This window comes from Diabrotica virgifera, chromosome 3 (assembly GCF_917563875.1).
Source record: "Diabrotica virgifera virgifera chromosome 3, PGI_DIABVI_V3a".
NCBI classification, from domain to species: Eukaryota; Metazoa; Arthropoda; class Insecta; order Coleoptera; family Chrysomelidae; genus Diabrotica; species Diabrotica virgifera.
Window position 1 is genome coordinate 175,012,211 of NC_065445.1, and position 26,355 is coordinate 175,038,565.

General features: G+C 35.0%; 1 protein-coding gene across 1 annotated transcript in view; it reads left to right on the forward strand.

Annotated features, from left to right (window-relative positions):
- Positions 1 to 26,006, forward strand: part of LOC126881401 (kinesin-like protein KIF19) — a 676,869-nt gene extending 650,863 nt beyond the window's left edge. The window contains exons 8-13 of the mRNA XM_050645662.1: positions 2,847 to 3,055; positions 4,794 to 5,010; positions 12,323 to 12,536; positions 13,798 to 13,945; positions 17,238 to 17,423; positions 25,863 to 26,006. Coding sequence (XP_050501619.1) covers positions 2,847 to 3,055; positions 4,794 to 5,010; positions 12,323 to 12,536; positions 13,798 to 13,945; positions 17,238 to 17,423; positions 25,863 to 25,923 — 1,035 coding nt within the window. The 3' untranslated portion in view covers positions 25,924 to 26,006. The remainder of the gene's footprint in view (positions 1 to 2,846; positions 3,056 to 4,793; positions 5,011 to 12,322; positions 12,537 to 13,797; positions 13,946 to 17,237; positions 17,424 to 25,862) is intronic.
- The last annotated feature ends 349 nt before the right edge of the window (positions 26,007 to 26,355 follow it).

Sequence of the window (26,355 nt, forward strand, 5' to 3'; positions counted from 1 at the left end):
TTACTTTACATGTGGCCAATAGAACAGAGCCCTTTTGTACTAGAGGTCTGCTAACAGCTAGCGCTGCTCGAGAAATATAATTTTCTCTATTGTCATTTAAAATAGGAGCACTCCGTTGTACCTGACTGTCGGCTGAAACTGTAGGAGATTGTCCTCTGGATGCATCAGCGAAGCCTCTTCTACTTCCCATATTCCTGCTGCCTTCACTGTTGGACGAATGGTGTAGGGACGAGTGGTGTTTTTTATGACATAAAGCACATAACTGAGACGAAGTACAATTAGCAATTAGATGAGAATGTCCTAGACAATTTATACAAAGCTTCGATCGTTTCACAAAAGACAACCTATCTTGAATTGAGAGTGCTTGATATGCGTGACAAGCGTAAATTTTGTGACCCGTGTTATTGCAAAATGAGCATTTATTGACATATCCCGAAAATGGACTAGCTTTACGATTTACCACCGTTGTATGAAATGAGGCGTGTGTTTCCTCCTTTCTATAATGAGATTTATTCCTTTCTTTAATGTTTAGATTCTCTAGGTGAGAACATCTTTCATCTATAAAGTTAAGGTATTCATCCAGAGAGTCTATTTTTTCGCCTTTTCTTTCAAATTCTATAAACCTACGTGTACCAAAGTCTAAATGTCTATCAATAAAATTAATCAAAATCAACTGCAATAATTCTGAGTCAGAGAGAGTTAAATTGTTTATAGCTTGCAATGTATTTTTTACTTGAATATAAAATTCGCGTACTTGAATATGGCTTGCATTACTGTTAAGAGACTTCATATCGAGTAATTCGTTTAACAATGCTTTTATGATATTATACTTGTTTGAATATCTATCTTTCAGAGTTTTTAAAGCTATATGAAAGTTATCATTCGAAACTGTTATATTATTAATCATTTTGAGAGCTTCACCTTTAAGATATGACTTTAAATAAATAAAACGTTGTACATCGGTAATTTCATTATTATTTATAATAAGGGCAGAAAATAAATCGAAAAAATTTGACCATTGACTAGGGTTACCAGAGAAATATTGAATAGAAATATTGGGTAACTTTACACTAGGTGCCGTACTTGTCTTATTATTGACTAATACTTGAGTTGAATCTATTACGACTCTGTGCTTCTGAGGATTCATCTTCTCAGCTAGACGAGCTGATAACTCAGAAAACAAATCCTCCTGAAGGGACCTGTCCACAGGTTCTTGTGTGTCAGGTGTAGCTAAATCTATTATATCTTGATTTGCCGAGAATTTATTAAAGGCATCTTTTAACAGTGACATTTTATTTTCTACGATGAATAAATTAGTTTCCAAGTTTAATTTACTATTAACCCATTTCTGAATTCTGGTCATAGACGCTTTCGCGGATTTGCAATTTTCCTTGGCCGTTTTAATATCCATTCTTAAAGTTCAGAGAAGTACCTGGTTTAGAATAAATGTGTTAATTTATATTAAGAGAAACAAAGAAACTTAATAAAATGGAAGAGAAAAATTAATATGATCTTCAATGAGTTAAATTAAGAGCAAAATAAGCAATTACCAAAATCTATTCAGATCCGGCTCGAAGGACCATGTAATGAGGTTAAATAGACCCCACTTTAATGAAATTGTTCCAATCTCAGGTTCTATAGGTGCTGGTTCGCTGAGAAAGGTAATTAGCTGACACCACTAAAAGTACCAGCGAGACTGCTTCTTAAAATGATAAATTTAGAGAAATGAATTTGACGAGACGAGAATTTAACACATTTATTCTAAATTAAACAATTAATATTAAAGTAAAGTGAAAAATATATACATATATAACTAATTCTCCCTCTATGTAAAAAAGATGAAGAAGAAGAAGAAGATATATACGTAAATAAAATAATGTGTACCTAAATATAAATAATTATGAACAGTAAAAAACGGTGATACATATATATTAAAAACTAAAACTAATGAAAATGAACGAATGAAAGAAAACTACGATATTGTTTCTTAAATGGTTCCGCGCACGAAAATAGTCCGTTAGGCCTTTATTTTATGAGCTCATAAATATGTCCTTACCTCACCAGCTGGATATCTCTTGCCTCTGCCTCGATATGCAGCAATCTTTCACTCCAATTTTACGAGGAACCAAGTTGACTAAAATTTCAACGTCGTTTTTCGTAGTGATACTTAACGAGAGAGAGAGTATTTGAGTCTTCTGATATATGTATCCACTATCACTATATTATACGAGGAGTGAGACACATACTTGTCTCTTCTGGGGCTACTGTTCTAATTTTTTCTTCAACGAGATAATTTTTGACCTTCTTTTACGGGAGATATATTTCTGTTCTATGATTGTCACTTTGACGTTACCAGAGATGGGAGATGCCGCATATGAACGATAACATAAATAAGGAACGTACTTCTTTGAATTTTATGAATATTTTGTGAGAGTTTCGAACAAGTAACCTCCGTGGGAGTTGCTTGGTGTCATTTGATAAATTTTGAAAAATATTGAACATACATTTTTCAGTTTTTCGATCTGATGTTTATTTCGCAAAATATTTGCTTTTTTGAAGCTTTGCGACTCGCCCATTTCCTTATGCCCCGCTCAAATCGTCATATTTTTGAAATATACACTGTTCTTCATGTACTTAACTTACCTCGTCTTAAGCTGACGTTTTCGAGTTTTTCTAGGAATAGATTTTTTACAGGCTACCCACAACGCACGCCCTATAGTAAGAGTCCATTTATATAGTAAGGGTACAAAGTTTCTCCCTATGTGATTTTCTGACGCGGTCAAGTAACGCACAATATCCCCGCTTGGGCTACCCTACCATTAGTAATATATATATTGTTGTTTAAGGTGCAGCAACTTCGAGAACAAATAGTGGAGACATTTAAGACGCAAATGAAATTAAGAAGAAAGTTAATGGAAATTGATTCACATCTTCTAAGTTTAGGCATGGAATCAGAAAGGCAACATATGATAATATCCCACTGGGAGTCGAGAAATAATAAATTATATAAAAATAGCCTTAACGAATCTAGAGCCAGAACACAACAAAGCATGAGGTAATTCTAATATTTTTTAAGATATTTTGTTTTTTAACATAACTTTTTTTTGAGTTTGTGGTAATCAAAATCATTACATTAAAAGGTCATCTAAACCACTCACGGTAGCAAAATTTGGTAATTCACAAAATGGTGAATGCATTATTGTACAAAAATTTGGTGAATGCATTATTGTACAAAAATTTGGTGAATGCACTAATGTACAAAAATTTGGTGAATGCACTAATGTACAAAAATTTGGTGAAATCGCCCAAGAACGGTCACCCTAGTTTTAAATATTACAGACTTTAATGAAATTTAAAACAATTACTAGATAGTAGTTACAGTGCCTGTCAAGAAAACACTGTATTTTTGCATTTTCGTGGGCAATTATTGTTAGGTTGCTTTGATGCAGTAAATAAACAGTAAGAGCAGTAGATTATAAAGGGTAAAATAATAATATAGAGACGTTAGAAATAAAATATTTGAGACGATTATTTGAAAACTGCCAACACAACAGTCAAGTTGTTTTAAGCCGGTAATGGTAAAAAATGATAAAATGAATAACTAAAAAATTATCACCACCTTTGCAAGCGATACTTCAATCCTAGCAGCATAGGCGTAACCAGGATGATCCTAAGGGGGGGGTTACAACTACTGGAAGGTCTCTGAGGGCTATGGTGTTAAGCGTATAGAGCTCAAAGTACATCCCAATGGGGGGGGTTACAACCCCCAAAACCCCCCCCTGGTTACGCCTATGCCTAGCAGTACACAAAAATCTTGTCGAAGCTGCTGTAAAACTGCAGATCCAGATCATTAAATCGAATAAAAACAGTGGCACTAAATGAGAGAATTAAATTAAATGAACAAAAATCAAACTATATTGTTTTTACAAAATGTCACAGTAAATTACCAACAGTAACAATTAATAATGAGGTAATTTCCTGAGTTACCTCCGTAAAATACCTAGAATGGACATGCACTTGGACATAGGATTAACCTGCAGGACCCTTTGTTATGGAACAAACGGAAACAACAGGGCATAAAATTTAATAAACAGTGTTAGCTTCTAGGGCATAATGCTAAGCTCATGACAAGAAATAAACTGCTTGTCTACAATACAATATTCAAATCAGTTTGGACATTTAAGTCAAATATATCCATAATTATTGAGAGATTCCAGTAAAAGGTGTTACGTTCAATAATCGATAATCCGTGGTTTGTTACTAACAGGGTTATTTACAGTGATATGGAAACTAAGTCAGTGAAGTTACAGTGGAGTTAAGTGAAAAATACACCGTACGTCTTGAAAGCCACGCGAACGTCCTTGGAATTAATTTGTTGGACAACAGTCAAGAAACAAAACGATTAAAAAGACAGACACCATTAGATTTAGCGCACAAACATTAATATTGTTACAATAATTGTAACAGTATTAATAGGTACATAATAATTATTATAGTAGGTATAGCTAAGTTATTATGTGTACATGTACATACAGTCATTTAATATTAATCCTATAGAGATATATGCCGCTGGTCACAATCTCGTCATGTCACTAATTCATAAATAAAATATGTTTGTTATGCCATAATAGATATATTACATAATAAACATTAAAAAGTATTAACACAAATACTCTGTATTGTCTATTTTTGTATCTTTTCTGATCTTATGATATATGATCTTTTAAAGATATTTTACAATTATGACTGTGTATTTAATTATATTCTTAACAAGTCCATTTTCAAACTTATAGAAGAAGAACCTACACGGCAGATGGCTTTCGATCAGCTGGATATGAAAATGATGATACATTTGACACAGATCTTGACGCCGAAGGAGAATCGGCCATTCAACAGGCTTGGAGTGAACTGGCAGATATTGAAAGAGAACAGGAACGATGGTCGGAGCTAAGAAGTCACATAGAACAGAAACTGGAAGTTTGTAGACAACGAGGTGTTACTTTGGAAGACGTAAGCTTTATTATCTTAAAACTTATATCATTAATAGAAAACTATTTATACAGGGTGTTTCATTGGGAAACAGAAATACTTGAATAGTGAAGAGGTGAACGGCACTGAAGCCGTTTTAGATATAGGTACTACATTTATTGCCTCACCGATTTTTATAACCGAGTTACAGGGTTTTTACTGATTTTGCCTATTATTTTTGTACCCATAACTTTAGAACCACCTTGTATATATTTTTGATATTTGGTACACATACGTGTCATTTAGAACCCAAACCACCCAACCACTAACCCAAGGAAAAATCCAGGTTTGGGTTAAAAAAAATTATAAATTTATTGTGACCTTGAAAAAACACTCCGTATATTGATATTTTCAAAATCTGTTTGCATATTTGAAAAGAGCACAAAAAACTAAGTTTAATGGTTTGCTTCCTTTTTTTGAGCAGACAATTTAATGACTTTAATTTTGAAATTATATTGAATTTCAATTTCCGACTTACCATCGACTTATTTCGTATGATTTAAATGATGACGCACGGGTAAAGATTCAGGGACTCAACTGTATTTTTAAATTACAATTTTTTGATATATTACTTCATACTAGTGACGTCATCCATCTCGGAGTGATGACGTAATCGATGATTTTTTAAATGGAAATAGGGGTCGTGTGGTAGCTCATTTAAAAGGGTGATCAATTCTATATCCAGTAATATAAAGAATAATATCATTATTTACACAGGGTGGCCAAAAAAATAATTTTTGAATTAAATTATTTGACGCAAAAAGAAGAATGTATGTAATTTATTTTACTCCACATACATTATATTGCTGTGAGAAAATAGAAAAAAATGTTTATTTGGCAAATAAACTCGCTTAAATTAAATGTTCAATCTGCCAAGAGGTAGGTGGGAGGCTGTTTGTGATTTAATTAAAGCGAAAAGTAAGGTTATAAGGGAGATTATAAGGGGTTGTGGGTACACTGAAATTACGAAGATACTTAGTGATTTAGATTATATTGAAATAAAACTAGTGTAATTAGGTAATACATGAGTTGAAAAGGTACAATAAAAACGCCGGGAGAACTATCTTCCTCGGTGACCTCGATTCAACTGGCTCCTGGCGGAAATAATCGACGGTTGTTTTACTTGTAGAACATGATAGTCCGGGAGGTTGATAGCCAATATACAGGTGGCTGTTATAGTCTCCCCTTTGCACCACATAATCGTCTCGAATGTGGGGCAAGAATCTATCTGGTGGTGGTATTCTTCTTAGGGCGTCCTCTTCTACGGATGGGACTAATGGGCTCTTGAGGGGCTTTTTCAGGGTCTGCACGATAGGGTGTCAGAGCAGATACATGGTACTTTCCGACAGGTACATCTGGGTTGCTGACAGAAGCGATTGATTTCGTAGGTGGTACGAGTCACTATGCGAAGAATGCGATAAGGTCCATCACGACGCGGTACAAATTTAGATGTACGCATCTTGCTTGCGTTACTTAGAACGCGAGTGTCTGCGAGAACTTGATCACCCACATTAAAAGCGACATCACGATGATGAGAGTTCTGTTACGAGTTTCTACGGTCCTGGGTTAGTTCGTGCTTTTCGCGCGCGGCGCGTAACGTATCACTAAGGGTAAGCAAATACGGAGTGATTTGCAGCACAAAGTTTTCAGTCTGCACTATTGCACAAAAGTCTCTATTGGTATCATCCGAAGTGCGTAACTCGCGTCCGAATGTTAGATAGGCCGGCGAAAAACCGGTGGATTCACACTTGGCAGAGTTCATTGCGAAACGTACGGCGGAGAGTTTATCTGACCAAATCGTATGATCATCTTTAGATAAGATAGCTAGTTGGGTTTTCATGTCGCGGTTTTTACGCTCAACAGGATTTGACGCAGGGTGGTACACAGAAATCAGCGATTGTTTGAAACCGAAACACTCTGCGACCGTTTGCATTACGAATCCGGCGAATTGTACGCCATTGTCACTTATTACCCGTCGAGGCAATCCGTACCTCAGTATGACCTCGTCGATTAGACACTTATCTTCAACTATAAATACCCAGTAGTAACCATCTGTAGTTTCTGGTAATGATCCAAACAAGTCCATGCTAAGTACTTCGAAGCGTTGAGACTGTATAGGCGTCTGTAGTAGGCCTGCAGGTTTTAAGTTGGTAGGCTTAAATTTCTGGCAGTCTACACAGTTACGTAAGTAACCAGCTATTGTTCTGCGCATACCAGGCCAAAAATATCTTTTAGCGATGTGCCGATATGTGCGTTCGACACCACAATGACCAGCTGTATCAGCATCATGGTATTGTTTTAAAATTTGTGGAATACGAGCACTAGCTACTACAAGTTGTGGCTCGTCTTCTTCAATGTCTGGGGTGTAGCGGTACAAAAGTCCATATGACATCACATATCCTCTCTCCACCCACTTTTTGTATTCGACAGAGTCTCGTTAGGGTCTTCAAGCCCTTTTATTATTTTCTCGACATCAGGGTCAGATACCTGCTCTTGTCGAAAATCGGCAGCGCTAAGTGTAGGAAAATCGGCTACAACATAGCTTACTTCTACTGTTTCTTCGGTTTCGTTGCGTGGTGGCCGCGAAAGTGTATCGGCAACCACATTTTTCTTACCAACAATATACTCTATGCGCAGATCATAAGGCATTAGTTCTAGAGCCCATCTAGCGAGGCGTCCGGTTGGTGATTTAATAGACATCAGCCATTTGAGAGGCTGATGGTCGCTCTGAACAACAATGTTGGTAGCGTCTTCGAGGTAACTTCTGAATTTTTTTACAGCCCACACAACAGCAAGGGCTTCACGTTCCGTTGTGCTGTAGTTTTGCTCTGCGGAAGTTAAAAGTCTAGATGCATATTCCAAACATGCACCGATTGCATAACCACTAGAATCTGTGCGCAATATATAGGGTAGTCTGCTATCCGCTTGTCTTAAAATTGGAGGCGAACACAGTAGAGTTTTAAGTGTTTCAAAAGCTTCTTGTTGCTTATGGCCCCAGGTTCATTTAAAGTTCTTCTTTGTCAGAGTGCTTAACGGCTTTGAAATTTTCGCGAAATTTTCTATGAAACGCCTGTACCATGAGCAAGTTTGTAAAAAACTTAAGAGTTGTTTCACGTTATTAGGAGGCGGCATGTTGAGTATGGCAGCTACTTTTTCGTTATTCGGTGAAATACCTGCGAGGGTAATGATGTGGCCTAAGTAGTGCACTATTTCACATACAAACGAGCATTTCTCCCGATTTAGCGTGAGTTTATATACGATCGGCCTTTCGAATCCCTTCTTCAGGTATCCCAAGTGTTCTTCAAAACTGGACGAAATAACTGTTAGGTCATCAAGATATGCAAGTAAAAAGACGTCTTGCAGGCCTGATCTGAAGCGGTCAATCAGACGCTGAAAAGTAGATGGCGCATTACGGAGACCAAAAGGCATGCATGTATACCTAAATGTACCAAAAGGTGTCACAAACGCAGTTTTGTCTCTATCACTCTCTTTGACGCTAACCAAATGGTAACCACTACTAAGATCAAGAGTTGTCCTGTCTTCTTGGCGGCATGTAAAAGGTCGTCTATCCTTGGAATGGGATACCGGTCTGCCCGTGTGACTGCATTTAAGGCTCTGTAGTCAACAGTGAGACGAATACTATTGTTTTTCTTCGGAACGAGTACGACTGGAGCAGCGTACAGAGACTCGCATTCTTCAATGTTGCCACTCGCTAATAATTTGTCTAGTTCTTCCCTAAGTTGATTTTTCTTGGACTCGGACATCCTGTAGGGAGGTTATGCTATTGGAATTTCATCTAACAGTACGATGGAGTGTACTGCATAAGGTGTAGGTTCATCGTTTTGCTCAAAAACCTTGCTAAACTCATGCAAAAGAGCGTTAAGCGTACTTTTTTGTTCGTGCTTAAGAACAAGGGCTTCATCGTCTCGTAGTTTCATGTTTTCAAATTTTACATTATTCACAGAACATAAAGGATCTAGATCAGTGTCAAAAATAAAAGTGAGTTGTGGGTATTCACCAAAATAATACTGATTACTAGGAAAGTCCAAAATTATGTTTGCTTGTTGAATAAAGTCGCACCCGAGCAAGGTTCGACGGTTTTCATGGTCTGGGACAGATATAAAATGCGTACGAATAGTTTTGTGTTGTAACTTAACATCTACTTCGGAAATATTCACATTTACGCGACGTTGTAGACCATCTACTTATGTCATTAACATGATATCTTCAGTATAGGGTACGTTATCCTGCAATAATAATTTAGCTAATTTAGCAAGAGAAGATCCAGCAACGCTGGTTTTGGCCCCGGTGTCTATATAAACGTAACCATTAAAATCACAAATACCAATCGAAACTAACGGTCTGACCATGGTTAAATTTTCATCGAAATTATTGTACATAAAATCTGCAACGCGAGCGTCAGCTGTTTTGATTTTACAATCTGGACAATTACTTTTAATATAACCAGGCTTCCCACAGCCATAGCATGTAATGCTGGAAGACGTAAAATTATTATTACAAGCAGGCTCCTTTTTATCAACAAAGTCCGTTTTAACCGAAGGGGCAGCGCTAGTAGATTTATTTCTACTGTTCGCTAATTTACGACAGTCTTCGATGACATATTCTGTATATTTACAATACGCGCACCTAAGTTTTTTCTCAGACGGGAGTTTTTGTTCGCTAGCAACTTTGTTTTCGGGGATGTTAACGGATTTTTCTTCGACTAATCGCGCATGAGTGAGAAGTTCACTAAAAGTTTGTATTTTATCGCGAGGAACCTTTTCCCGAATTCTGCGATTCAAAAGTCCATACACCATATCAAGTTGTATTGCCTCTGTCAACGTACCGGCAGGCAGTTGCGCTAAAATTGACCTAGCCTTACATATAAAAATGTCGGTTTTAAGCTTAGTGTCTTGTTCATTACTGAATAATTCACGGTATACTCGATGAGGAGGTTTAATCCGACCAAAAGTTGAGCGTAATAAATCAGTAGCTGAATCCCAGTCAGTTAGAGTAGCTCTAACTCCACGATACCACATTGCGGCAAATCCGTCGAGGAGCATTGGTAATCCGAGGAAGGCATTTTCATCAGAGATTCCCGTACAGTGTTTGTATACCACGATGGCATCGATAAAAGCGTTCACATCGGTCTCCGAACTACCGTTAAATCGCGAATTGCATCTTGCAAAGTTACCGCTCTGTACATTTGGAAAAATATCGCGCTGGACATTAACACTAGCAAGACGAGTTAAAAGTTCTTGAAATTGTTCTTGTGAGAGCGTGACTGGAGCAACATTAGCCGTCCTATCTTGCGAAAGCGAAATTGGAGCAGTATTATCTGACGAACCCGTACCTGGATTCGTATTGACCATCTTATCTTTGGATCTGAGATTATAGGAATGACTTGCCAGATTGAGACAAGTAAAAATATAATAAAAACTTACGGTTTGTAACAGTTTAGCTTACTGTCATATTCCTAGATTCCATAACCAAATCTTGTTTTTGTCACTGACAAATTTTGAAGCACACTGTATACAAAATTAACCTCACTGTATACAAAAGCAGGGATTTGCGAAATCCGACACGAAAAAATGCCAGGCTGAACCCGCGCCAAACTTTTACCTTGGAATTTTAATTATTGTTCCGCGAACAGTTTGTAACAGTTTAGCTTACTGTCATATTCCTAGATTCCATAACGAAATCTTGTTTTTGTCACTGACAAATTTTGAAGCACACTGTATACAAAATTAACCTCACTGTATACAAAAGCAGGGATTTGCGAAATCCGACACGAAAAAATGGGCGGATGTAATTTCGGCCGGAAAAAGGGCAGGTACTAAAAGCCGGTAGGTAAATTCGGCCGGAGGTTTTAAGTTGCTTCCTTATCTCATAGGTATTTTCGGCCGCAAATCAAATAAAATAACAGAATGCTTAATATTAAAATATTTCTTTATTTCAATAAAATTATTACATCAACTTATTTCTATAACTTAAGTTCTCAACAGGGTGTCTAAGTTTTATTTACTTCTTATTCGTTTTGAACCGAAATTTTGCTAATTTTAATATATTATATTATATATTACACAGTACAATTTTCAAAGGAGGAAGACCTAACCCTTCGTCAAAACCTAACTTTCGGGTATTAGAGTGTAGAGTACCCCAGGAGTGTAATTACCAATATTTTAATCTCATCGTAAACATCAACCCCTCGGCCGAAATTACCCCTGTCATAAATGGTACCCCTTGATTTATGCAGGTAGGCCAAGGGATTACCGGCCGAAATTACGCCCGCCGGAAAAAATGCCAGGCTGAACCCGCGCCAAACTTTTACCTTGGAATTTTAATTATTGTTCCGCGAACAGTTCGAAATGGTCTCCGGTGATAAAACTCACACAAGAAACACTAAACTTGTAGGTTTGCGAAATAGCAGACAGATCCTACTGTATGTAACGCTGGTAAAAGCCCGCGAGAAAACTAGTACGCCGGCGAAAAAACCCGCGGAACACTGTTGGAATTTTCACTGTCCCGCGAATAATTCCACTGGTTCTCGGTGATATCTCACGCCAGACACTAAAACTTTCCACTTGTACGTAGGTTGCGAAAAATAGCAGACAGGTCCTACGGTATGTAACGACGAATATGCCGGTAAAAAACCCGCGAAACTGATTCGACACATATGCACCAAGTTCAACGTATTTATTCCGCCCTACCTTGGGCGCCAGATTATAAGGGAGATTATAAGGGGTTGTGGGTACACGAAAATTACGAAGACACTTAGTGATTTAGATTATATTGAAATAAAGCTAACAACGTGTAGTTAGGTAACACATAAGTTGAAAAGGTACAATAAAAACGCCGGGAGAACTATCTTCCTCGGTGACCTCGATTCAACTGGCTCCGGGCGGGAATAATCGACGGTTGTTTTACTTGTAGAAAATGATAGTCCGGGAGGTTGTTAGCCAATATTCAGGTGGCTGTTATAAGGTTTATCTGTGAAACAAACATTTTTTTTACTTTCTGACAGCAGTAGAATGTATTTTAAGTTAAATAAATTACATAAATTCTTCTTTTTGCGTAAATTAATTATTTAATTCAAAAATTACTGTTTTGGTCATCCTGTATAAATAATGATATTCTTACTGAATAGAGAATTAAACACCCTTTTTCAAATGAGCTACCACATGACCCCTATTCCCATTTAAAAAGTCATCGATTACGTCATCATGCTCAGATGGATGACGCCACTAGTATGAAATATACCCTGTGTAAAATTAAAAATAACTAATTATTTTAGCAACTTCCTACACTATTATCATCTGATGATGAAAGGGAAATTCTAGCTCTGATGTGTAGAGTACATGAATTAGAAGCTGATAAGATGGCGCTTCAATCAGAGAGACTTGTCAGACAACATGAACTAAGAAGAAGAGATCTTTTAATTTTACGATATGATAGGCAACGACAGATTTGTGAGGAGATAATCACAAGACAGCGGCAGATAATGGAAGGTAAAATTTATATTTTCGATATTTTCTTATTTATTTTCTAGACAGTTTTGTTCATTTTCTCAAAAAGTTTGTATTGGTTTCCTTCTTTATATTACTTTCTTCTGTTTATTGATTTTTCAGAAATTGTTCTACATTTATGTTGGTGTATAGGTTGAATTCATGTCCTGTCGTGGTAGCTGTAGCTCGAAGAGTTTTTTTTACATCATTTTGTATTTCTTTGTCCAACTGAAAACGATTAGTTTTTAACGCCCATTTTCGGGGACCCGAAGATTTGAAAATCACAGCGCAATAATTGGAGCTATAGCGTGGATGATGTAATATCCTCTGTTTCTTTCGTTGTAGATTTCCTTTTACTACTTTGACGACATAAGGTCGATTATACTGTCGTGCAGAAGAATGACATTACGTAAGAACTTCAGTGGACATTTTCGTCATATGGTTTGATGAATTTTGTCAAAGTTTCATTATACAGGTTTTTGTTGATATGCACTCTAGTTTCTGTAAACTCTATAAGCAACAGGTCTTTATGCTTGAAAAAAAAAATTAACATGACCTTACCTGTAGAAGGTTGAACTATGTGATCGCAAGCTGATTATATTTGGACGGATTGTTAACAACAAACGCCATGTTTAAGTTACAATACCTACAATCGCAGACAAATACAAATGACAGGAACTCATCAATGCGACGTTTACAAACATAACTAACATTCCAGAACGTCAATTGAGCAGGGGCGTCATTTGAAATTTTGATTGGGGGGCAAGCATTATAATATATACAATACTACAGTAATAAAATTGATGTATTTTTTGTAAATTTGAGTCATTTTCGGGGTCCCCTGACCCCGAAATGCCCTCCTGACCCTGTCAAATGACGCCCCTGCAATTGAGTGATGACAATTGTTTTCAAAGCTAACCTGATCAAAGATGGGTTTCAATTGAACAAGCGTATATTATTATTTATTTACAGTGATTATTACTTTATTTTTATTGCATTATAACCACAGACATAATAAATGATAGACCAGGCAAGGTATAGGCCGTTCCGTGCATCGAGGTGTAACGCCAATATCAAGCACGTCATTGGTCAATATTCCCTTTGAGTGGTCTAGCCATCTTTGTCTGTCACATCAGCGGGATCGCTTAGTAAAAAGAGATAGACAGACCACCGATCGACTGCCCGCGCGTTACGGAATGTTGGTCAGTTACCTTGTCTATCCGTATTATGTCTATGATTTCAATGTGCCAATTAATTTTTTTAGATAAGAAGATGATTCTACCACAAGATTTACAGGAGTTATATCAACTTTATCAACAAGAAATTCACGCGTCAACTTACAGTGATTTTGGAATGCCGCAAACTGCATCTGCATTCACTCCAACGGATATTCTACCACCAATTGGAAAAATGTAAGTAACTTTATACAAAATAAAACGCTTCATGTTACCCTGATTGATATGAATCACCACTTTTCATTTACTTTAGTATTCTTTAGAATACTATCTGTTCGTGAGCTAATTTTAACTTTCTCATTATTCGTTACTGTGTGATTCCATATAGGTATAGTAGGAAGACTTTCTACTTCCTGGATACACATCATTGAGTGATAATTATCATCTTGGCATTAAATAGATGTATAATATTGATAAGGTAGATCAGACTACTATGCTACTACGCGTTTCGTCGCATTTCGTCAGTTTATTCGTTTATTATTGCTTAAACGTGTCGGTTATTTACCATTTTCAATGAGCAGTTTAATAATTATATAGAACATTACATTATATTATATACACACAAACACTTTAAATTTATATTTGCACTTCTTGGTAATCTGTGACGGAATGCTAGCGCAATATCTTTGAAAATGTAAATATTTTCTAAAAAGAACCCAACTATAAAAAGGATGTATATTGGAGATGATTCCACATAAAGAAAGACCAAAATTTTATAAATAACAAGATCGGCATCAAGGGTCTCTTCAATATATCACAATTTAATAAATTGATTTTTTTATCTTAAATAAACCACTGGTAGATATTTTAAGTACCTACGACACTGAACCGGCCACATTTTGAATTCTGCCATGTATCCTAAGACTTAATTATCACTAGCATTCCATCACAGATAAACAACAAGTGCAGATGTAAATTTAAAGTGTGTATGTGTAAAAATATATAATGTATAATGTAATGTAACATGTTACACAACGTTTCCAAAAACTCTACTGACAAACGAAGTCCGAAGATTCCTCAGATAATTTTACGACTAGTTAACCTAATAGAGCTTTTCATTCACAGTCATTTGTTTCGAGATTCTGCCATATTTTGTATAATCTGTGTATAATGAAGCTCGAAACAAATGACAATTGATGAAAAGTCCTATTCACCTAGTCCGAAATGCTTGCTAAGTGAGCTATATAGCTCTTTGAAGATGGCGCCTTGTACCTAATTAGTCTTTCTTAATAGCTTCCGAACGCTGCTATTTAGAAAAACGAAAACTGCTACGCTTATTTATCTTCCAGAGATAAATCGATTTCATCAATTACGAATTTCTAGTACCGGTCATAGGCGCCCGTTGTGGGTAGGGCAACAGTTATTTTATCGCATAACTTTTTTGTGCTTAACTTTTGATAATGGATTATTAATAATAAGCATTTTTGATAATGGATTATTAAATTGTGAGGTATTTTAGTACCAAAAAGGTGCTCTTGGTTTAATCCGGTAGGATGCACCGTTTCTAGAAAGATTTATTTGAAATTTTTTCGTTTTCGGAATTTGAAGAAAGAAAAAAAATTAAAAAAAAACGGGGTGTTTTACCGACATAAAGCAAGAGTGACTTTTAGTACTAGAATACCTCATAATTTAACGATCATGTGTCAAAAGTGCTTCAAATCAAAGATAAAAAAAATATGCAATTAAAAGACCGTTGACCTACCCAAAACAAAAGCATATGACCAGTATTAAAAATTTGCAATTGATAAAATCGATTTATCTCTGGAAGTTAAATAAAGGATTAAACCAAGACAACCTTTTAGTATTACATAGAATATCTTACAATTTAGTAATCTAAATTGTAATCTCTTTTCCTCTTCTTTCTCATATTCTTTTACAACATAGCGCGCCGCTGTTCTACACCTATCAGCGAATCTCCCATAATTTTCCCCCTCCTTCCGTCGGATGTTCATTAGTTTCGCCATTTCATCCACTCTGTCTTTCTGCAACCGCTGCAATAGCAGCCCTTTTATCTCCTTCCATGTCCATCCCTCTTGCTTCTGACTCGTCGCATTTCGTAAAAATTCTGTCGCCTCGCCAATTATCCTTCGTCTCACCAAATCAGCTGTGTTCTGCTTAGTCCACCCATTAATTTGCTGCAACATCTCTACTCTCTCAACAAACTCCTCTACACTCATCTCTCCTTCGCTACCACAGCATTCATTCACCTCTCTAGCCCCTATCATTTCCGCCCTCCTACTTCCGACTATTCTCAGTTCTTCCATCTCCTTCCTCAAATAGTTCAGTTCGTTTTGTGCGACCCTCTGTCTCTCATCTTGTAACTTGCATAATTCCCCTCTCGCCTTTTCTAACTCTTGTTTCAATCTATCTACCTCGTCAGCAACTTCCGTCGTGGTTTATTAAGAGGCAAAACAAAACTCCAGTCTTACACCCGTCGGCACCGTGCTTTTCGCTTATTTCTAGTCGCACCTATACCCCAAGTAGACAGCCCAATGTCCACGACAACTAATCTACCCCACTACCGCTGCTACCATTGTACTGAACCGGCTATAGTGTTCTAAAGTCCTACGTAAGAAAATAAGAAAAGTCAATTACCTTACAGCTACGGCTTCCGAAGTCTCAGCAAGTACACGAACCGGTTGATGTGCCCTGCGATGAGACAAAACCTGCAGTATCCGTCACTGTGTCACTGCACCCGGGTCCCAGCTAGCCCGTCATTTATTGTTCCAATCCTACACTCTAGACGACAACTTCGGACATTGTTAGTACGGTATTACGCGAATTCGTATTTTTCTCCGCGGATCACTATTGAAAAATTCGCACCCGATCGCACTCTTTCCGCAAAGAATTAACCCGTAACTTGAAAATGCTCCTCGTTCGCTCGTCGCTCACACACACACGCCAAGAAAAAAATTCAAATCGTCCTTCCTCGACGGTTGTCACAGCACACTGCCCCGAAAAACCAAAAACGTTAAAATATTTCTTCGAATCTGTTCCTATCGTCTATTAAAAATTTTAACATCGAAGAGAAAAATAAACTCATTAATCTTTATCACTATTCTCAAAAGTGTTCCGAAGGTATACCGGAGTGGTTCAGCCTTATCGCGTGTCATAAAAAATTTAATTACCAGCCCCAGACGAAAAGATATCGGATTACGCGTAAAAAACTTGGAAATCCGACGACTAACATATTAACTTCGTTGACGGCCATAAAACCACATAGACGTTACACCCTGTATAATTATCACCTTGGGTTGATGGAAGACCGAACAAATTGAAAGAAAGTTGTACAGTCAGCCAGGGCCCACCCAGGGGATGTAGCGCTACGTGATGATGATGTATAATTATTAAAGTCCTTATTGAAGATCGCGAATAGCTGAAACCTTTAAGAAATAATAAACTGTTTTATTTATAACAGACCAACAAAGTCACAAATTAAAAAAGTTTTTATTTATATATACATTTACAGAAGGCTTCCGACAGCTGATTTAAGCAGCAGTGATGCAAGTGGCATCTCCCCTCCTTCATCGGCCGACTCAGGAGATTCCAGTATAGATAGACTTATGGGACAACCTGTATCAAGGCACAGCTTCAGTAAAAAATTACCACCACTTCCTCCTAGCCCACCAGTACGATCGAGAAAAGGCAGTTCAAGGTAAGTTTGGACCATATATACTATGGTTTTCCTTCTGCTTGCGAAAGACACGTATCTTAACTTCCTTAAAGATTTTTGTATTAAAATTTAAAAAAATACATAATTTGAAAAAAATTCCGACAAAATGAGTTCTATGATAGGTCTTCATATTACTTTCCTTAGCCGTCACAGACCACGCTTGAGTTTTAAACTCTTTGGTAAGGAGTTTGATCTTTTGAAATAAATCTCTCGGTTCATTTTGAACCCCATGTTCTTCTATTTCTCTGCATATTTGGGAAATATGCACGGAATAGTCCAGGGTAATAAGTTTTTTCCATGACACTTCAATAGCCAGGGTACTGAAATGTTTTTTCGACAGGTAATACAATACCTGTAAGGACAAATTGTAACTATTTCCTGCGTAGGATCTGGCGGCCATTTTTATTTATAAACATTTAGTGTCAAAAACGGTCTTTTTTCCTTTTTTTTGCAAATTAATGGAAACAGTCAGACTTATGGTTTTTTTAGTACAAACATCTTCTAGAGAATGGAAAAAGCTTTAAAATACACTCATTTATTGTTACCTAATATAATTGCGAAAAAGGTTGAAATTTCAAAAAAATTAATTTCGCAATAACTATTGTAAAAATAAGTATATATAGTAGTCCAGGGCGGATCTGTTTTGAGATGGACGTTGAGAGGTGACTCAAATTTTTTTGCAGAAATTGCTTGAAAATAAATCAAATAATAATATTTGAGTTATCCTCCCTCTCAAAAAGGTCCGGAACATTGTTTAAATAATCAAAATGTCAAAAATTGAAGGAAAAATTCGATTTTTTTCTTTGTTTTTTGATTATAACTTTAAAAGTATTCATTTCCGAGAAAAGTTGTACTGACATAAAAGTTGCGTAATTCAATTTACTACAATATAGAATTGGTTAAAAATTTAAAAAATAGTAACCCTAGTTGCAAAATAGCAATAATTGCGAAAAAACCATACAAAAACAAGTATTCGCATTTTACGTTTTTCAACCATTTATGCTACACTTTGGAGCTTCATATTTCTCCCTGAAAAACTTTATCATACAGTAAAACAATACTGTAAATTTCATTAAGATCGGTTCAATAGATTTTGCAAAATAAATTTTGCAATACAGCTTTCGCAAAAAAAATTCATTTTTTCAAAATGTTACAGGACTGAAAGTAAAGCAGATAGCAAGTTGAATTTTTTTTTGCTTATAGAAATGTACTCTACCTTTCATTTGCAATTTTCAAAATTAAAATCGATTAATTACCACGGCGTCAGAAAATTTTTGAAATAAACAATAATTTTTGGTGCTACGCGCAGGACAGCTGTGTTCGATTCACACAGGTTGATTTCCACAAAAATTTCTTCTAATCTTTATCTAATATATTACTTTCTTACTCTATATTTTGTTGTATTTTAATATTTTAATTCCACAAAAATCAAACTAATTTTATTATTGTTTGTGAAATATTGTTTAAACAATTGAATATGTTTAAAAATAATAAACTTTTATTATTTAAGTTAAAATATATGAACAAAGAAAGTTTTTGCTAATAAAAGTGTTATTTCAAAGGATAGAGTATGTGTTTTTATTTTGCAATAAACAAATTTATTTATTTATATCAAAATGTCATAAAAATTAAAATGTATCAATCATTATAAAAGGTCATTGAAATGCCCAATCAGAGCAACCTATCCGCTGTCCTGCGCGTAGCACCAATAATTAATGCTTATTTAAAAAAATTCCTGACGCCGTGGTGTTAAGCGATTTTAATTTTGCAAAATTGCAAATGAATGGTACAGTACACTTCTATGTGCAAAACAATTTTCAACTTGCTATCTGCTTTATTTTCAGTCCTGTAACATTTTGAAAAAATGAATTTTTTTTACGAAAGCTGGATTGCAAAATTTATTTTGCAAAATCTATTGAACCGATCTTAATGAAATTTACAGTATTGTTTTACTGTATCATAAAATTTTTCAAGGTGAAATATGAAGGTCCTAAGTGTAGCATAAATGGTTGAAAAACGTAAAATGCGAATACTTGTTTTTGTATGTTTTTTTCAAAATTATTGCTATTTTGCAACAATTGTGAGTATTTCTTAAATTTTTAACTAATTCTATATTATAGGAAATTTAATTACGCAACTTTTATGTCAGTACAACTTTTCTCGGAAATGAATACTTTTAAAGTTATAATCAAAAAACCAAGAAAAAAATCGAATTTTTCCTTAATTTTTTGACATTTTGTTTATTTAAACAATGTTCCGGACCTTTTTGAGAGGGAGGATAACTCAAATATTATTATTTGATTTATTTTCAAGCAATTTCTGCAAAAAAATTTGAGTCACCTCTCAACGTCCAAATGTACTAATATTTTTACAGATCCGCCCTGGTCTATAGAGCTTTGAAATTTTTGTCAAATGAGGGTTCTTTGGTGCTTAATATGTGACAAGAATTATAAAGCGATTCATTCAATTGTTTAAATTTTATTCAAATTGTTTTTCCAAAGAACTTTTTTTTTCAATAACATAAGTCAGAAAGTATGGTGTTACAGGTATCAAATGATAGATCATGAGCTAAACTTTCAAACTGGTTTAAAAAATTGAATAAAAAATGCATTTATTAGTAATAAATAATTATGCAAAAGTATGTTTAATTTTTCCCTATATTTTTATATTTTTTTATATAATAAATTATATATATTTATTACAATTTTTCATTAATTAGCATATAAATAAAATTACTTGGTAGTTATGCGTAGAAACGGTAAAAAATAAATTTTTTTGAAAAAATTTATTTAAAGGACTAAAAAAAAGAAAAATTGACGATACTTTTGCGTAATTATTTATTACTAATGAATGCACTTTTTATTCACTTTTTTTAAACCAATTTGAAAGTTTAGTTCATGCTTTTTCATTTGACACCTGTATAATGGTTCTAACATTATTTTTTTCTGACTTATGTTATTGCAAAAAAAAGTTCTCTGAGATAAACAATTTGAATAATATTTAAACAATTAAATGAATCGCTTTGAAATTTTTGTCACATATTAAGCACAAAAGAACCCGCATTTGACAAAAATTTCAAAGCTCTATACTCATTTTTACAATAATTATTGCAAAATTATTTTTTTTTTTAATTTCGACTTTTGTTCGCAATTACATTAACAATAAATGAGTGCATTAAACTTTGTAGTACGCCATTTTAAAAGCTTTTTCCATTCTCTCGAAGATGTCTGTACTAAGAAAACAATAAGTCTTACTGTTTTCTATTAATTTGAAAAAAAGGGAAAAGGGCCGTTTTTTGACACCAAATTGTTTATAAATAAAATGGCCGCCAGATCCTACGCAGGAAATAGTTACAATTTGTTCTTATAGGTATTATCTGTCGAAAAAACGCTTCAGTACCCTGGCTGTTGAAGTGTCACGAACAGGGTATATTTTTGTCTTATTACCCTGGGCAAGGAAATATGTTTTATCTATTCGGCATTATCTTCTGTTTTCTTTCGATATCGCTCAGTATTCATCGTTTGTTCCAAATCTAGTTTTATGTTCTTTTCGGCGTTGAATCACAGTCCAATAAGTGTCATCAGTTATCCATGGCTTACGGGTTGTGGAAACCGGTGTCGTGTTCTTGCTTCAATGTCCAGCTTTCAATTCCATATTGCAGTATCGAAAACACGTAGCATCTCAAACCTCTTAGGCTAGCACTCCACTTGCGATTTGTAGCCGCGGTGACAAAAGAATCGCTGTCGCAGAAAATTTAGAGGGTGCTTCCACTGCGATTTATTAGTCGCTATTTTCAGAATCGCGATAGTGTAGAAAACAGAGGTTGAACTTGGCAAACTCGACACAAGTCCGGTTTTATTTTTTCTTTTGGTATATTTTAAGGGGTGCTTATTATGAGACTACTTTTTTCTTAAGAGGAAATAGTAGCGATCAACAGGTAGCAACAAACGCGTTCCAAGATTGTGGGTCTAATTTTTAATATTTTGTCGAGATATTTGGCACACATGTATTCGTAATATAATAAAGAATGGCGGTACAGAGCCAAATTTCAGAAATATGTTAGTATGTGGAAATTACTCTATAACTAAATAAAATATTGAAAAAAGGAGCCTGTACCGCCATTAAGAAAGACAAAAAAATACACTTTCTTCAAATAAACTTTTTATCCCGTGCCCAGATTTTGTGTCACATTGGAACTACTAAAAATCGATTTTTTTATAACAAGAAGTCGAACGTCACTGAATTGGCAACATTTCGCGCATATGCGTATAAAAATTATTGTTTTTGATAGTATAAACGTCACTGTCAGTGTCGAATTACCGACGCACTGTTGCCTCACTTTTGAAAGTTCGCAAAACTTTCGCAATCTTGGACAGCGTCTGTTGCTACCTGTTATCGCTACTGTGTGCTCTTAAAAGATTTCGCCCAGGAACACCCATTTTCATCCCTTTAAAGGGGGTAATTTGTGGTTTTTCCGAAACGTGACCCTGCCTGTAGGTTTTTGCAAAAAATTCCTTAATAGAAATATGAAGAGGACTATATTTCCTACAATTTATTCCGCGACAGCATATGTCTATCACCCACCGTTTAGTGGGGGTGGCGTCCCAAAGTTGACACATTTTAAAAAAAGATGTTTAAAAAAAATTTTTTTCCCTTTAATTATTACTGTAATGGGATTCAAGAAGAAACCCTGCGGATTTTTTGGTATAGCATCCTTTTTATAACATCTGAACCGCTTATGCTAGCGTAAAAAACTTTCAGCGATTATTCATGTACTGGTGTTATTTACAAATTTGTATAATTCAACCCCATTTTCTTCCCGGAACCACCCCAAAAAAAGAAAAATTAATCAAAAAAGTGGTTTTCTTGGTGCTGCATATATTATTTTCTTATTACCCATGCACGGACACCAAAGCGAATTCCTGGTGCAACCGCTAGCTGTAGCCCAAGAAAAAAATTAAACGGAGTGTTGAAAAAAAATTTCGCTGTTTGACCCATATGGGCCTATACTCCACCAATAAGGTTTTAAATAAATATATATGGTTATTGCAACATCCCTGCGGAAACTACCCCTATCCCTGAAAGTAAGTTTGGCAAGCATGTTTTTACGATTTTCTCATTACCTATGCATTTTTTTTAAACAAAACTTATACATAATTAAAGATCACCATTTTCTCTACAAATAAGGTCCTACGCATTTTTTTGTTTTTGTTTCAGTTTTTGTTATTTTTATTGTCACCTATTCATTTTATTGATTAAATACTTATGGCAAATACAAGAACATACTGTCTGCTACCCATTATGACCTATGCATATTTTACTTTCTTTGCACCCTAAAGTCACAGTGGCAGCCCAAAATCAATTTTTGCGTATTTTCTTTATTAATTCTCCTTTTTTGGGGTAGTTCCCGGGAAAAATTATACAAATTTGTAAATAACACTTGTACATAAGTAATCGCTGAAAGTTTTTTTACGCAAGCATAAGCGGTTTATATGAGTAAAAGAGGTTTTTTTAAACGCTGTGTATAGGTGCATACTAACGTGTACGCAAATAAAAAAGTTAGGTACACGCGAATTAAACTTTATCAAGCCAGTGACGTCATTATTTATCGTGCGCAGTGACTGTATATTTTGGTACACGCTATTTTGATATGTTTAGTGTTTGTTTGTTAGAAAAATATTCGTTATTAGGGGAAGGGGAAGGGAAGCAGAACTATTCAGATGTTTCAAACTTAATTGTAATAAATCAATGTGTATATAAAAGTATATATTCAGGTAGGCAAAATAAATATTTAGTTGACATGACATGCACAAAACGCTGTTAAAATAATTTGTTATACGTAAGGTAATTATACCAGTTTATAAACCAGTGCTGTTGTGCTTATTTTTATTTATACAGGGAGTTGAACTTGTTACGATTTTCATAGAAAATTGGTTATAACTTTATAAATACCCTGTATAACATAATAAACCTTTATATTTTTGTGATGGGGAAGTTAAGAAGATTTAGAACATAAAATATAGGATGTTCTATTTAAAAAAACATAACTTTGGTATGCCACTATGTTATCGATAACATTCTAACTAATTTGGTAAAATGAAGCTCAAAGTTTGCTACAATTTTTTTTACTAACTTTTATTGCTATATATTACTATATAGCGGATCTATTGAGCTTTATCACACTAATCAATCGCCCTGTATATTTTATCTTAGTACTTCTACAACTTTTAATCGCGAATTTTTGTCTCTTATTTTTTTCATACTATTTTAGAATGTTGTTAAACTCATTACAAGAACTAAGTAATTGTCCACACTCCATTGTTAATTTAAAAAAATATGTATAAAACAAATAAAAAATAAGAAACCTTTTTACTAGTCAATATTAAAGTGTAAACACAACGCGATTAGACAAATTCTAACCAACACTCTGAGACTTGGGATACTTACCACAGCATACACGCGGCTCAAATTAGCGTGTATTATACCAAAAAAAACCAGTCAGAGTGCACGCTAAATAGTGACGTCACTGACTTGATGACGTTTAAGCGTGTACCTAACTTTTTTATTTGCGTACACGTTAGCGCGTACCTAGACACAGCGTTTTTTAAAACTTAACACACTGTAATTAAAAAACGCGCAATTGCCCTTAAATGAAACCTATACAAAAACATCAGCCACTTATTTGTGATTAATTGCCGCAGGGTTCCTTCTTAATACCGATTACAGTTAGGAAAAAATAATTTTTTTTTAAACTTCTTTTTAAAAATTGGTCAACTTTTAGGCGCAACCCTCGCTAAACGGTGGATGGTAGACATATGCTGTCGCGGAATAAATTGTAGGAAATCTAGTCCTCTTCATGTTCCTATTAAGGGATTTTTTGCAAAAGCGTAGGTACAGTTTTCGTTTTGCAAAAACCACAAATTACCCCCTTTAAAGGGATGAAAATTGGTGTTCCGCGGCGTAATCTTTTAAGAAAAGGTAAGTCTCATAATAAGCAGCCCTTGATATATGTATTACAAAAAAAAAATAAAACCGGACTTGTGTCGAGTTTGCGAATTTCAACCATTTACGACTAAACAATCGCAAGTGGATGCATGTATATGCTTGTCCGTATGATTCATTTCATAGAGCGACTATCGCGTCGCGATAAAAATAGGACAAGTTGCGTTTTCTTTACCGCTGTGATTTAGTCGCAGATGGATTGACTTGTATTTGAAACAATGTGTTGAATCTTTGCGACAAAACAATCGCGCGACTACAAATAGCAAGTGGAGTGCTAGCCTTTACTCTCAATTCCAATCTAAGGTTTTTGTTGCAGAGGATTGTTTTCATTTTTACAAACACATTTCTTGCTATTTCTAACCTGGTCCTTATTTCTGTTGGTTGATCATTTTTCTCTGAAGTCCAGGTTCCTATGTGTCTTATTGATGATATTGTTCTGTATTCACTGCAATCCTAAGCGTTTGTATTGTTAGGGATAACACAAAAGATGGAGAGTAACCATATGGTTTTGGTATGTTTCTAAATCTGTGATAATGTCACAGGTTTCATCATTTGTGCAATTTCAGCTTTCTACTGGGATTTGATCTGGACCTACTGCTTTACGATGTTTGCTGTATTTTAATGCCGATTTAATTTCCTCTTTTAATATCTTTAAAACCATACCATCTTCTACTTATACTTCCATCTGCTCTGTTCTATTGTCTTTGAACAATTCATTTATGTATTCTGTTTCTCTTTAATTTTTCGTTAGTACTGAACACAAGTTTCTCATTTGTATCTTTTAGTATTCCTCGTGTTCTTTTTCTGTTGTTCTGAGTTAATTATTTAATCTTTTTATGTGTGTTAAAACGATCATGTCTTTTCTTCTATTTCTGCGCATTGTTCACTTGCCGGCTTAATTTTGAATTTTATTTGTTTATCCACATTTTTGTACATCTGGTTATCTTTGTTTTTATGTTGACGTCTTTCTTCCATTAAATTTGTTTTCCTTCGTCATCCATTGTTTCTTTTTGTATCTGGTTATCTGGGTATGGGATATAATAGGTAACAATAATTAAGACTTCGCCAGTCCCTTCCTGCTTCCCAACAAAATATAGAAACTATTGTTGCACAAAGAGTGTTTGTGCCTACGATCTAATTTCTCGTAGTTAGTGGAAGATATAATTGACTGTTTTAAGTTCAGACTTATTACATTTTTATTTTATCCCATATACATCTTCCCTTGTTCTTGACCACCCTGTCGTACTGGGCGATTTTCTCGTTGTATTTAAAATCCAGCTTATTGTTGTTAGATATCGTCAGATTAATAAATGATCTAATAGCAAATAATAACAATTTCTTAAGTTTAAAATGCTTTATGATAAGCTTAGATTTTATCTCAACAACAGTATTAAAATGATAAAACGTTTTCTGTTACAGTTCTATGCGAAGAAGTCTCAGTGAAATGCATCTCAGCGGTTCCGAAGACGGGACAACGTAATACTGGCTAGGTGTTTTCTTGTAAAAACGATTAAAAAAAGTGTATGATGTATATTAAAATGCAATAAAATATGTGTGATCTAACATCTTGAATTATTCCATATAAATCAAGGTTTTTAAAGGTAGGAATACCAATTTGGCTTTCGTGAGAACCGCTCGACAACACAAGTTTATAGGATAGTTAACGAAATTGCAAAGAACCTTGAAGAAACAAAATATTGCAATGCCGTATTTTTTAACATCTCCCTGATTTCGGTAGAGTATGGCACCCTGGACTGCTCTTTAAATAAAAAAAAATACCTATCGAGTAAATACTACCTCATACTCAGATCATATATTTCCAATACAAGGTTCTGCGTTAACAGTTACTTCTTTTTGTCATATTTCTTTGAGATCATTTTCCTAACCTTTATTGCTTCGATGTCCCTTTCTA